General features: G+C 46.3%; 2 protein-coding genes across 2 annotated transcripts; one reads left to right on the top strand and one right to left on the bottom strand.

The window, feature by feature from the left end:
• Positions 1 to 1,619: 1,619 nt before the first annotated feature.
• Positions 1,620 to 3,650, bottom strand: LOC6554583 (dynein regulatory complex protein 9). Its single transcript, XM_001981503.2, has one exon. The coding sequence runs from the start codon at positions 3,634 to 3,636 to the stop codon at positions 2,311 to 2,313; it is 1,326 nt and encodes a 441-aa protein (XP_001981539.1). The 5' UTR covers positions 3,637 to 3,650; the 3' UTR covers positions 1,620 to 2,310.
• A 3,504-nt stretch (positions 3,651 to 7,154) lies between these two features.
• On the top strand, positions 7,155 to 12,867 carry LOC6554581 (AF4/FMR2 family member 4). Its single transcript, XM_001981501.3, has 4 exons — positions 7,155 to 7,419; positions 9,639 to 9,701; positions 9,760 to 9,922; positions 10,188 to 12,867. Exons 1-4 carry the CDS (start codon positions 7,349 to 7,351, stop codon positions 12,513 to 12,515), a joined length of 2,625 nt encoding a protein of 874 aa, XP_001981537.1. The 5' UTR covers positions 7,155 to 7,348; the 3' UTR covers positions 12,516 to 12,867.
• The last annotated feature ends 1,752 nt before the right edge of the window (positions 12,868 to 14,619 follow it).

The raw sequence follows: 14,619 nt of genomic DNA, 5'->3' as shown, positions 1-14,619 counted from the left end.
GGCTATATATAAGGTTATGAATGAAAATTAATTTAAGAACACGTGGCGTATGCGCAATAATCAATTTATGAATTATGCGCAAGATTATTAATTAAATTCTCTTGTTCTGCGGCAAAGCGATAAAGTGCTAAAAGGACACCCATTTAAGCCCGGTTCTAAAGAGAATTTCGAAAAGTACGTAGATGCGCAGATATTCGAACACACTTTTGGCACAAGTGGTGCCGGCACTTTAAAGCGCTTAACGGGCCAACTGAAGTTAAATAACAATTTCACTGCTCATTAACCCTAATTTGTATGTAAATTTTTCGGGTGCCTCGGTGGCTCTCTTTTCCCCCTGGTGAGCCCACGGGTATGCAATGGCGCCTCTCTCACTTAAAAAGGCCAACTCCACGCCATTTTGTATGCTTTAAGTAACGCACATGACACGGAACGCCGGGAGTTACTCCTTCTATATGGCAGTAGTTATATAGTGAAGGAAATGGTCGACGGGGGAGGCGGTGGCCATTATGGAGCATTCGCTGGCGTTTTCTTCAAGTTGCAAATAGTGCGGGGCATGCAAAGTGCAGGAAGCGAGAATGAGTTGCTTTTGGGCCAGGCCAAAACGAGCAAAAGTGCTGGCCAGAGATAGCTGGGAAAATGAAGCGAGAAAAAGGGGAAAAGCGCGGAAGATTGTTTGTCTGTTGCCCTCATTCTCGCCTTCTCGCCATGCAATCCCAACCCAACCCATCGCGTCCCGAGTCCAAGTCCCATCTTCCATTAATTCATCCGCCATGGCGGCCAAACAATAGGCCCGGCATTCCAGCGTGGCCACATTTGGTGGCTGGTGCCGAAATGGTCCCTTTTACTCCGCTCAAAATTGGTAATTTTTTGTTCATTTTTCGGTGGTAACAAAAAGTTGTCAGAGGAGCCAGGAACGCGAACCACTCGTAATTAAAGGGAAAACTTTTTATGATTTTTAGAGCTACCAACTTTTTGTGCCTAAAAAGGGTGTTAGTCATGTTTTAAAATTTAGTTTATTAACATAAGTTTGGTCTTTATTATATTTTCTGTGAGTGACATATGCTATTGTGATGAACTATATATTGTTTATTTTAAGCCAGTTATTTTATGCATAAATGTGCATTTTAAATAATTTTCTCTCTGAAAATGCAGCACCGTTTTGGCCATTTCACTTCTTTTACACTTTTTGGTACGATTTTTTTGGCAAGACTCTTCGCTCACCAACGTTTGCGTCCAAGTGGCAAGCGGGCATTATTTTTGCAGCCCCAAATGGACTTTCGGCAGTCATTATCGGGATGTTATTGTTGCACCACCGGCCGGCCAGGCAGCAACAATGCCGAGAAAGGATCGACCAGGACCGACCGTGCGGAGTGCATTAAAACAAAAGTGAGTGCAAGTGCATGTGCGTGTGCATGTGCGGACACTCCGGTCGCCTCGCAAGGATATTCGCAAAACAAGGACCTCCAACTGGCAAACGGCAAACAAGAAATGACAGCCATGCAGCCTTGTGCCATGCAAATTCAATAAATTACTGCAACGACCATTAATTATATTTTAAATTGCAATGTCCCCACTGGCACACTCCAGTGGGAAAGTTTTGTTTTTGTGCCCCCCTCCCCGTGTGTTTTTTGTTTTTTGCGACAACGAAGTGAAAAAGTTCCACTCATTCACCGGGCAAATTGTCGCAGTTTATCTGCTCCGCACGCATCGAAAACAAAATGCATATAGCCGCAGTGGCACACTGCCACGCCCCCCTGGGCTGGCGAGCCGCCCATTTGTGTTGCCAATGAATGCGGCGCAACAAATAAACCACTTTCGGCCATTGCCCGGCATAAAGGATAAATAAATGCGGCAAAGAAAAGAAACGGCAGCGGGCAGCACAAATAAAATGCTGAAACAATGGAACTCCAGATGCAACTTCAACTGGGTCGCCAGTACAGTACTCCCTCCACTGTCCCACCCCAGCATTATTATCGCAGCGCGTAAACAATTCTCGAGGCGGGCCTGTTGACACTGGCGGCATGTCATTAAGGGCGACGTCAGTAGCCAACCGCCGACGTGTTAACTGCAGCGCGTCCAACTTTTAATTGGTTTTAAGTCACAAGTTAATTTCCATAAAGCAAGGGTAGAGCTCGGAAAAGGTTGGGAAAAAATAAGGCAGTGGAAAATCATAAAAAACGGCGGGCTAAAGGGCAAGGCAAGTAAAATCCAACTTACACTTAAAATAGTAAAATTGAAAGCTTACAAGATGTCTTAAAATTGCAATGACTGATAGGATCTAGATGCAAGTTAGTATGCGTTTTCGGTGTCCTATTTCTTGGGCTTGCCCCGCCTGCCGCGCTTGGGTTTCTTCTTAAAGGGTCCCAGACCGCGCCGCACCATGGTGCCACGCCACCAGGCCTGCAACCTGACGGCGCACTCAATGCGGTGCATCTGCAGGTCGAGGAGCCGCTGCTCCTCCGCCTTTTGGGCGCGGTACTCCTGCACATAGGTCAACCGCTGCTCGTAGATCTCTTGGTGCCTCTGCAAGAGCTTCTGCTGCTCGAGGATGCGCAGCTCCCAAGCTTCAGCCTCGCGATCCACGCGTCGCATCTCGCTGACATACCGCTCCTGCCACTGCTTGATCCTGGCCTGCAGCTCCCGGATCTCGCGCTGGCGAAAGGTGCGTAGCTCAGCACTTACACGCTCCTCACGTGCCAGCTTCTGTTTGATATCCAGAATATCGCGTAGGTAGGCCCGCTCGGCGTTCTCGCCCCAAATGGTTCCTTGGGCCAGACGACCCTCCTCCCAGCGCTGCACCAAGCTGTACTCGAGGTCATTGACCCTTGAAACGCAGCGCAGCTTGTACTTGGTGTCGGCAATGCGCTCCTCCAGGTCCTGGAGCTTGTCCTTGGTGGCGCACTTTTCGCGTTCGAGGTCCACCCTGAGTTTTTTCAGCTCCTCCTTGGCCTCCTGCAGCTGCTGGGCAGCCTGGGACTCCTCACTTTTGTTGCCGCACAAGGCGGCAATCGCTTGCTTTATGTTTTCCAGACCCTCATCCTCGGGACAAGGAGTTTCCATCACTTTTATCTCAAGGCCTGGCATGTCCTTGTCATCGAAGGACTCGATGTTCTCTCCCTTAAATGCATCCTTCTTAACATCAAAGGCTCTCTGCTGTTCATTAATTTGCAGGCACATAATTTTCATTTCCGGAGCAGCATCTTCAGCTTCTAGATCCGTTTCCTTCTCCTCCTCTGCTTCTAGATCCTTATCCTGCGCATAATCTTTCTCTGCCAATTCCGGATCATTCATGGCTACTTCGAAAATCGCTCGCAGGGCATCCATATCCCTCTCGAATTTCAGCGCATCTAAGACCTCTTCATCAAGCAGATCCGCATCGTTCTCCTGCTCACCCAGCAGGGATTCCAGTCGGGGCAGCACCTTGCCCGTTATGAGCACGCGATCCGGCCTCTCCTGCTCCGCCATCGACGAACTGCGTCGCCTTCGCAGAGAAGCGGGCAACGAAAGCGGTTTCCTGGCATTTAAGCGCTGGGAACGCTGCTGCAGTACCAGCTGATTCAATGTGTTCCTATAGACGCTCAGCAGCAGGATGCGTCGCAGCTCCAGCAGTTGCGCCGCCGAGTGTCCTTGCGACATGGCAACTAATACCGAAATGTGTTGCCCAGCGAGACAATGGGTTTTTGGAAGCCAATCCCTGGAGCTTCCCCGCCCCCAGCAACAGTTGCTAGGCTGTGGAAGTTTATAAATGTTTGGCTTTCAGCATGAACTCGGATTTTCCACCACCACCCTCACCCAGCCCGCTTTCAACTGGTGACTCATGTACGCCTCCTTCTTCTTGGAAAAATGCTTGAGTTCGGGACCTGGCTTGCATATTTCATTGCTGTCATCGTCCTCGTGGCTTACGTGCGAAAATGCCCAACTGACTGCGTCAGACCCCTTATTGCACGCAGGACAGAAATCGTTGAATTTATTTGCCATCCTCTGGCTGCTTCATTTTTCCCTTTCGCTGCGTATCTGTATCTGTGTAGCTGTGTATCCGTGTGGTTGTATCTGTAACTGGGGCCGCGTATCCTTGGGGTTCATTCACTCCTTGGGCATGCAAGTATGCGTCTTCGCCCATCGCCTTCCTCGCTTGGCTTATATGTTTAACCCAATAAATGCCGCGCTGATTGCAAGTTAAATTATTGGCGCACAGGACTCCAGGCCCGCATTACAATTAAATTATCGCATTAACCGCAAGAACCTGCACGCCGTTCGACTCTGTTTTTACGACCGATTTCCCAGCATGCCCGCAGCGACAGGGCTTAAAAATACCATAAGTACATGGACCTCTTTGGCATTACAGGGTATGGTGTGACCCTTCGATTACCCTGGGTCTGCACGAGTGTCCTTACTCATCAAAAAGCCAGAATGTAGAAACGTAAAATCTCAATAGATATGCTCCATTTCAGTAAGTATGAGCAAAATCCTAAACACAGCGCATGGAATGGGTACCAAGCAGCCTGATCCTCTGCGAGCTTCATAGAGCGCTTTAAAGGCAAACCGCCGAAAGTGGTCAATGCACCGGGCGGCGTGTCTGGCGACCAGGCCTTGGTGAAAAATGGCAGGGTGGACATTAATTTAATGCCCGCCGATGTCTCGCACACACACGCTGAGATAGAGAATGAGAAAGAGACGGCGCGCGGCGAGCAGAGAGAGAGGGAAGCAGGGCAGAAGCGCACACATGGGGGGCAGAAGCAGTTCGCACTTGGCGGTCGCCTCTGCTTTCAGCTGCCATTATTTTTAATAGACTGGAGAAGAAAAAGTTTTCAGTTTTCTACTTCATTGACTGCAAATCGGCAAAAGAAGCTCTCGGGTCGCGCATTGCCGCCGTTTCAGGACCGTTAAGGATGTTAAGGATGCCAGCCAAAATTAAGTGCCCCCAAAAAAAGTGCTCTGTGCAGCGCCTGATAAGCACTCACATACACATTTTGGCACAATTGCAGCGTAAAGTCAAACACATAAATCGCCCGAGTTCGCCACAAGCAAAATTTTCCAGCAGCGAAAAATGTTCAATTTCGATTTAGGTTTCACCCTCCAGCTCCGTGGCCCATTTCCAATGCAAATGCTCGATTATGACAAACTTTTCATTGATATCCTTGTGCGCACTCAGCCAATATCCAATCAAAAAAAATACTTGGGTGCCAGGCCACGCCAAGCTGCCAGGATATTAATAACTTCAAGGTCCTGTCGCAAATTGTTCCGGCTAAATAATAAATATGTAAATACTTTTTGGCCTCTCAAGTTCGCCAGACATCCGAGTATGTCACAGTTGTCTAAACTGTCATTTTGTCGATATTTTCCAGGAACAGGTGTATTTCTCTACCTAAGTTTATTAGATACTGCGTTCTTGTGTTTAATTTTAAGCGAGAGTATCTCCAGGACTGTGCTCCAAAAAGAGTTTATTGCTTTATTTTCGCTACCCATATATGCACTTTGAGTATTTTTGGGCAACGCTTGAAGAATGACGCGTATTTCAGTTAACCGAATTGGTAGCGACATGGAAGAAATTGTCCGTGGTTCAGGTCGCTTGGCAACCAGTTTATTTTGCGAAGGTCAAGGAAGGCGACTAAAGGGGCTTTTTCCCAAGTGCAATATCTGATAATGCTAAAAATATCCATAGGCGCATTACTCAGTTCAGAGCATCCTAAGCTAGCTAGAAAATGCAAGCTGCTATGGCATACCCCCTTTTAAACAGCGCCCCTGATCCTTGCAGCTCCTGCTCCTGCCCCCTGAGCCATCAGGAACCGCGGAGATAACCTGCCGCACATATGACAGGACCCCAACCCGGCCGTTTGTTATCCCCCCCATGTAAATAACCAAAATTTTATATTGCTGCCCGCAACCACGGCATATACTATACATGTGCCACATGGAGAGGAGCCGAGCCAGGACGAGCGAAGCCACGACAACGGCAACGGCAACGGCAACGCCAAAGCGAAAGCCAAAGCCAGGAGCAAGTCAAGCAGGACACGGAGTTGCTGCGGCTTTGGTGTCGCTGGCAGGAGCTGGAGCACGGGAGTGGTCACTGCTGACGCTGGGCAGGCTGATGATGGCAGGCGGACATACGGGACACACAGGACGCACAGGACACACAGGACATGCAGGACAGGCAGGACACCGTGGTGAGCGTGCGAATATGTCAGCGTGTGAGGGAGGTCCTGCGCTGTTGTCTGCGGCCGGGGGAGTGATAGACGCCACTGCCATTAATTCACATTCAGGTGCCACACGCTTGGACGAGCACAAGTGGTAACGGCGGCACTGAAAAAAACCGGTTAAAATAGGTGCCCACAATCTAGCTAGCGATGTAAATTACCGGAAAACCTTTAAATAAACGTTTAAATATAATATAACCTTACTCAGCAATTCACACCTGATATTCTAGTAATAAGCAATACTTTTTTCTAAGTGTACAGTGTTGTAAATGTTTTAAGAAGTGCTATCATAAATGAGGTCTAATTAGGTAACAATTTTGTAGAGTTATTTGTATGCATAATAGAATGCGTTATTTTGACAACCACTTTTTACCACAAATGACCAGTGATTTTCGCCAGTGTAACTGGGGGTGCGAGTGTGCGACAACAACATGTGTTTACACTCATCAGAACAGGAATGGAAGAAGCTGGGCCCACTCGTGCAGGCAAATCCCGTGCAATGCATTATAAATGGCTCCGCCGGGTCCTCCTGTGACCCCAGACGACCCTCCACGTTTTTTGGCCAAGAACACGAAAACTGGACGGAGTTCAGAAAGAAGTGACCTACTTGCCGGCCGTGTAATTAGTATACCACACAGGCCGGGCCAGGGAAAGCATAAAAAAAAAAAACAAGAAACCAACAACAGCGGAGTGTAAAATTCATGAGGCGAAAAATCGAAAGTTAGTTGCCGCCGAGTTCCTCAATGCGTGGCACGTTGGGAAAGCCGACGAAGTCGACGAGGGAAATCGATAGGGGCCAAGTGTCCCTGGCCAATGCCAAGCAACCACCAAAATAAATACGCAAAGGAAGCAGCACCAGCACCACGAAGGGCCAAGAAACCGGGCAGCCATGACAACGCGACTCAACAAAACAAATGCAATCCACCCATACAAACTCGTATTTAATGCGGCTATTCGAATAAACTTGCCTCAAAAATAGAACACACTGTCGCATTAATATACCCGTGGCAAGCAAACTGTGTCAATAGCGAGTGGTAGTTCTGCATATGGCCAGTTGAGTAAGAGCCGCCAAGTGGCAAGGTTCGCAGCGTTTACGGCCAGTCGCAAGGATACTCCGGTCGCGAGGATACTCCGAGGATACTCCGTTCCAAGCCATGTTTCCCCAAGCCGAACTCGAGAACTACAAGCTGCAGGTGGAGCTGCTGCAGGAGAAACTGCAGCGCAGGTGAGCAGATCAGGAATATAACCAAAATGAAGAACCAAATGAATATGACCAACACATGGGTATGGCATCAATAATGGGCTATTCATTATTTTTAGGCCATTATTTCACTCTTAAGCCTAGCTAACATCCAGAGGTCTAACAAAAAAATGATGTTCTTTATTATTCGTTGGTTATATTATTTATTCATTATGCAATTATTACAAATAAATGTAATTATTCCGGTTACTCGTAGACTAAAAGGGTTTACTAGATTCGTTAAAAAGTGTGAAAAGAAGGAAACGTTATGATGTAGAAATTGAAAACAATTAAAAAATGTTCCAAGGCTGAAGTTCTGAACTCCATAACTCAACTTATCTTCATCGGATTTTCAAGTGGCATACCTCTAAATGTTTCTGGAGCAATTCCCTAAAAAACTGCATTCAAATTTGGAAATTTATTTTTTTTTAATTTTTTTGTCATTTTTCTGATGTTGTACAAATTCAAAAATGTGCCAAGGCTGAAGTTCTAAAGTCCATAACTCATCTTATCTTCATCGGATTTTCAAGTGGCATACCTCTAAATGTTTCTGGCGCAATTCTCTAAAAAACTGCATTCAAAATTAGAAATTTATTTTTCCAAAATTTTTTTGTCATTTTTCTGATGTTATGATGTTGTACAAATTCAAAAATGTGCCAAGGCGGAAGTTCTAAAGTCCATAACTCAACTTATCTTCATCGGATCTTGAAGTGGCATACCTCTAAATGTTTCTGGCGCAATTCTCTAAAAAACTGCATTCAAATTTGGAAATTTATTTTTCCAAATTTTTTTTGTCATTTTTCTGATGTTATGATGTTGTAGAAAGTCAAAAATGTGCCAAGGCTGAAGTTCGAAAGTCCATAACTCAACTTATCTTCATCGGATCTTGAAGTGGCATACCTCTAAATGTTTCTGGAGCAATTCTCTAAAAAACTGCATTCAAATTTGGAAATTTATTTTTCCAAAATTTTTTTGTCATTTTTCTGATGCTACAAATTCAAAAATGTGCCAAAGCGGAAGTTCGAAACTCCATAACTCAACTTATCTTCATCGGATTTTCAAGTGGCATACCTCTAAATGTTTCTGGAGCAATTCCCTAAAAAACTGCATTCAAATTTGGAAATTTATTTTTTTTAAATTTTTTTGTCATTTTTCTGATGTTGTACAAATTCAAAAATGTGCCAAGGCTGAAGTTCTAAAGTCCATAACTCAACTTATCTTCATCGGATTTTCAAGTGGCATACCTCTAAATGTTTCTGGCGCAATTCTCTAAAAAACTGCATTCAAAATTAGAAATTTATTTTTCCAAAATTTTTTTGTCATTTTTCTGATGTTATGATGTTGTACAAATTCAAAAATGTGCCAAGGCGGAAGTTCTAAAGTCCATAACTCAACTTATCTTCATCGGATCTTGAAGTGGCATACCTCTAAATGTTTCTGGAGCAATTCTCTAAAAAACTGCATTCAAATTTGGAAATTTATTTTTCCAAAATTTTTTTGTCATTTTTCTGATGTTATGATGTTGTACAAATTCAAAAATGTGCCAAAGCGGAAGTTCGAAACTCCATAACTCAACTTATCTTCATCGGATTTTCAAGTGGCATACCTCTAAATGTTTCTGGAGCAATTCCCTAAAAAACTGCATTCAAATTTGGAAATTTATTTTTTTTTAATTTTTTTGTCATTTTTCTTATATATAATGTTGTAGAAAATCCAAAAAATTAAAAAATGTCCCAAACCTGAAGTTCGAAACTCCATAACTCAACTTATCTTTATCGGATTTTCAAGTGGCATACCTCTAAATGTTTCTGGCGCAATTCTCTAAAAACTGCATTCAAATTTGGAAATTTGTTTTTTTTTTTGTAATTTTTCTGATGCTATGATTTTTAAATTCAAAAATGTGTCAAGGCTGAAGTCTAAAGTTCTAAAGTCCACAACTCAACTTATCTTAATCGGAACTTAAATGTTACTTAAATGTAAAGTTAGCAAAGATTATTTATTGTATCATAGCTGAAAAACGTTTGGAGTGCCCTACGATAATACCCTTTCGGTGGAATATTTTGAAATGCCCTTTGGCATAAAAGTCATGGCCATTGATTTGTGTTTGTCAGCTTTTGCCAAGCTTTTCGTGTGCATGTGCAGCAGCTTACCAATGATATTCATGTCCTTTGACCCGACTTTCTTCTCGATTTCCTTTCGTGCAGCGAGGATAATCGCCAGCAGCTGGAGCACAAGTTGGATAAAATCTTGCAGAAGCGCAGTGAGCTGTAAGTAGCTTTTGTCATGTGCCCCAAAAAGGTAAACGGATATGTGTTTGCTCTCCAGCGACAAATCGGTGCGCCACAAGAGCCGCCAAAAGTACCAGGACTTCCTGGAGGAGCAGGCCAAGCGCAACGAGCGCAACAAGAAACTGGTCCACATGCTGGAGCGCATCGACGAGCAAACGGCTGCCATGTCGCAGCGGAGCGAGCGGCTTAAAATGATGAAGGTAAGTCCACTGGCCAGCCGGCGGAAATGTAAAGTCAATCACACTTGGGAAATGCAGAAAATGTTGCAAAAGAAAATTCAAGATATCCGAAATGTGTTTGGAAAGCATAGCCACTGTTCAAGTATTTAAATTATGCACTTAAAAGTGTAAAGCTGAAAACAAAAACTACTTGTATTTTCGTTTGCATCATTTGTATCTTTCAACATTTTTCCGTGTGCATCACGCGAAGCCTCTATCTTCATCTTTCTTTTCCCGCTTTGAACAGCTGCAATACCAAATGTACTTTGCCAAATTGGTGCAGAATCAAACATTGCGTTGCATCCAACAGACGACGACATCGACGGCTCCATCCGCCGGCGGAGTGATACCTGTGCTGGTGCAACCGCAGCCGCAGGTGACGGTGACCAATCCGCAGTCGACGCCACAGAACTGGACGTTTGCCATGGCCACGCCCACGCAGGCGGGCATGCTGTTGACGCCCCAGTTTGCCGCAGCCAGTCCAGCAGTTCCTGCAGGTCCGCCCATGCCGGCTGGCCATCCTGTTTACTATCCAGAGCTCTTTGGCGGAACTGCAGCTCCCCTCGGCACCTCGAACCTGTTCGATTTGCGCGCCACCCTGCGCGCCTTTGATAATGAGAATGCCGATTTACCGGAGCGCATGCAGCCCCACTTGACAGGTGATTATCAGGCGGAGCTGGGCGGCAGGACCCATTCCACAGCAGCAGCAGCAGCAGCAGCAGCAGGAGCAGCAGGTCCTGCAACACCCACATCGACTTTGTCCAGCCAGGAGAAGGGTGCGCGGCAACTGAGCAGCACTTCCTCCACGCTGGCCACATCCTCGTTGACATTTGATAAATTGCCAAAGACATCGTCGCCTTCGCTGACGTTAACTGAGCTGCCGACTGCCGGAGTGGCAACTTCTGGCCAGGATGTGGGCGGGCAACCGCAAAGGGAAGCCGGCGACCTGGGTGGCTGGACAAATTCACGCGTGACTAAAGTGGAGTATGAAAAATCACCAACTGTCGTTGGCCATAATGAGCCGGTGCAGCGCCATCAGCAACAACAGATACCACGCCAGGAGCCACATCAGGAGCAGCAACATCAGGAGCAGCAACATCAGCCTTCCCACGACTTCGAAGCATACTTTGGCGAGCTGAAAATCGATGAGTCGTCCTGGCAGAATGGCCAACCCACAACGACATGCACATCCAGCGCCCACGAAGACAAACGCCCCTTGAACGTGCGTTCCAGCGAGTCGGGATTAGGATCTGGATCTGGAATGGGAGCGGGTGCAGGATCAGCGGTTAGTGGCAAAGTTGGCATCAGCAACGATTTGCTGGACGAAGTCAAAGCCAGTCGGGCGGCACTCGAAAGAGCAGCGGCTGCGGTTGATGAGCAGCTGGCAAGGGGTAATCAATTGTCGCCGCCAAGCAGTCAGGAGCCCAAAACCGGTGTGTCGATTGAGAATATTGAAAATGCCATTTACGGCGAACGGTTGACAGGAGCAGCAGGAGCAGGAGCAGGAGTACCAGCGGCAGCAGTGGCTGCCACAGCAGGTGAGGCGTTGGCCGCCGCACCAACGAAGGGATTTTTGGACAATTTGGCAGCCAACCCAACGCCAGAGGAACTTCAGGAGGTGGAGCCACAACAGCAGCAGTTGCCACAGCACGTGGAGCCGGAGTTGTCCGGGTACGGGCAATACGATGCCAGCAGTTATGGCGATGCCAGTGAGCCCATCTATGCCAGCATCGAATCCGCAAACCTGCAGCCCCTGCAAAGCGCAAAAGTGGAGCCGCTTTACAGCGAAATCGGAAATCCCGCAGACTATCAGCATCAGTCGTACGCAGCGGATGCAGGGGCAGTTGCTGCAGATGTGCCCGCAGCAGTGGCAGTCGAAGGTGCAGCAGCTGCGCTAGATGCCACCGGTGGTGGCGAGCTACTGCCGCAGGAGTACTCCAATATTGATTATGGCAACTACGAGGCCGATCAATATGCGGCCGGCTATGATCCCAATGCCTATCCGGGCTATATATACGACGAGGCGACGGGCCAGTACGTAGCCGATCCCAATGCCACCCAGTACGCAGCAGATGGTAGCTACGCTGGCCAGGAGTACGATGCCAGTGCGGTGCAGGACTACGACTACAGCGCCTACGAACAGCAACCGGAACAACAGCAGCAGCAGCAGCAGCAGCAGGAGCAACAGGAGTTGCCAGCACAGGAGCAACAGATGCAGCAGCAGCAGCAGGAAGTCTATCCAGAAGCAGAAGCCACGCCGGAGGTGGAGGAGAGTCCAGCCGCGCCGGCGGAGCCACCGGCACCACTGGCCACCAGCAAGCCACTCAAACCCACATCGATACTCTCGACGACAGACAAACAAGCGGCGCCTAATGATGCGCAGCAGCAGCAGCTAAAAAAGAAGAAGCGCGTTAATTTCGTTGACAGCAGCGAAACGGATGATAGCTCAAGCGCGAAACCGACCCAGGCCGCAAATCCAGGACCCGCCGCCTCCAGTCCTGCCACGCCCCCAGTCGGTGGGGGCGGCAGCGAGAGTGATTTCGATTTTTCAACCGGCAGCGAGGCGAAGAATTAGAACAACGCTGAAAACATTTCGAGCTCTAATTTGTTGCCATTTGGGTTAACCAACCACCCAGCGCCCAAGCCGCCCAACTCAATGTGAACGACCGTCTCGATTTATTGCCAATGCATTGGGCGCAGAGAAAAAATTCGGAAAAATCCGGAAAATCCGGGAAACCCAGAGTGGAAAGCGGAAAATAGAAGCGAGGCAAGCAGTAGTTTTCTGCTGCTGGTAGAGGAAAATGGCGAACCTCAAGCCGCACAAAAAAGTTGCTGCTTACTTAGGCGACGACAAACTAACAATGCTCGTTTAATTCAATAAATTTAGTTGCATGTCAAATAAAGCGAATACACTATAAAATTGGAAATGAAAATCCCTACATTTGTACTGTGGTAATTTAATTATATCATATGCATTTAAGTTGGGTAAACAAATGCATAAATATTACACTGATTTTATTCACTGGCCGTTATGCATTGTTTAAAGGCCTAGTACTACTAGTTTACTCTGCACGCACTACAATAGAGCATTTACTGCATTTTAATGCATTTTTTGTCACTTCTGTTTACCACGCGCATTCAGCCTTGACACAATTCAGCTGTTAACTGTGCGTATACGCAATATTTCGCATTAATACCTCGGCTGACACACACACACACGCGCGCGTGTCCTGGGAAATATTTCATTAACGACATCGGTAATAAGATCAGCAGCTGTTGCCGCCAGGCCGCAATTTATCAAAAGTGCAATTGTCTTTGCCGCGGGCCTCGAAATTACCTCAAACCACCCGGCTGCATTCGCTGGCCCACATTGCTGGCCGGGATCGCTGCCAATGACACTAATTATGTGCGGCCAGGCGGTTAAAGCCGCGTCCAGCAAATATGCTGATTCCCGATATGAGGAGCAGATCTGGCGGCGGCCAACAACTTGGCCAACAATTGCCAACTTAATTGAAATTATGCCAGCCGAAGTACAATGCCGTCCCATATAGACTCGTATATATTATTGCATAAGCGTTTATATGTATATATACACATGGAATTTTAATTTGATTCGCAGTGCAAGCGTTTATGTTTTCATTTCCGAAAAGCGCCCCCAACTGTTGCTGACACTTTTCCATCAACTTGCGTGGCCAAGGACATTTTCCTTTCGCTATACGCACTTCAAGCGTCATCAATGCGATCAGCACAATCAATCGCTTGCACTTTGTTGTGAGAGAAGTCCAGCACTCATTTTCCGCCCGAAGGAAACAATTTTATGAAGTTTTTTAATTACACTTCAAGTCACTTATTTCACTGCCGACTTAATTTAAATTAATTTCTGCATCCAACGGGCAACAGTAAAAATGTAATTAATACATATAATTGGCCTGTCGCAATGTCAACAGTCGAGCATATCAAACAGTTAAATCAAATGTCAATCAATTTTTGTGGTCAGGTGATTAAACATTTATCAAACCATTGGGAGTACGCCGCACTACACGCAACTGTCCCTTTGCATATTTCCGTATTTCCGCATATTCGAGTTTTCGTATTTAAAGCCAATTATAGCTGGGAAATTGGTGCAGTGCCCGCCCATTGAACATTGAACCCATTTTTGTTTCACTTTTTAATGAGTTGAACATTTGAAGCCGTACAAGCGAAAAAGTAAACCGAAGTGAAATGTAGGAAGAAAATCGAGATGGCAAAGTGGTAGTGGAGGGGCAAGGACATTGCACGATGGACGAAGGGTAAAGTGGCGCTTTTCCAACAGAAATTCGCAATTAAATGTAACACACAAAACCTCAAAGGCAAATGGCAATATAAAATGTAATGGGCCACATTTAAATTTCCTCAGTTGGGGCTGAGAATTCAGACAAATTTCCAACGCTATGTCACTTCAAATGAAATATTTGCATTGACCCAAACTTTTTCCAGCGGCAAAAAAGGTTTTAAATTCTAGCTAATGACGTCGCATGAAACCAAGAACAAAAAAACCCTAATATCCCTATCAAGCAGCTAATTGCCGACTCGATTTACAGCAAATGGAAATTCTCCAATAAATAACCTTTTGAAATTAAAGCCAAAGCACTCGAAGTGCTCAGGCAAATACTTGTATGTGTTCGATTCGAAATTACATT

The sequence above is a fragment of the Drosophila erecta genome, unplaced genomic scaffold, assembly GCF_003286155.1.
Source record: "Drosophila erecta strain 14021-0224.00,06,07 unplaced genomic scaffold, DereRS2 tig00000000-arrow-pilon, whole genome shotgun sequence".
Taxonomy (NCBI): Eukaryota; Metazoa; Arthropoda; class Insecta; order Diptera; family Drosophilidae; genus Drosophila; species Drosophila erecta.
This window is presented reverse-complemented; position numbering and strand designations above follow the sequence as displayed.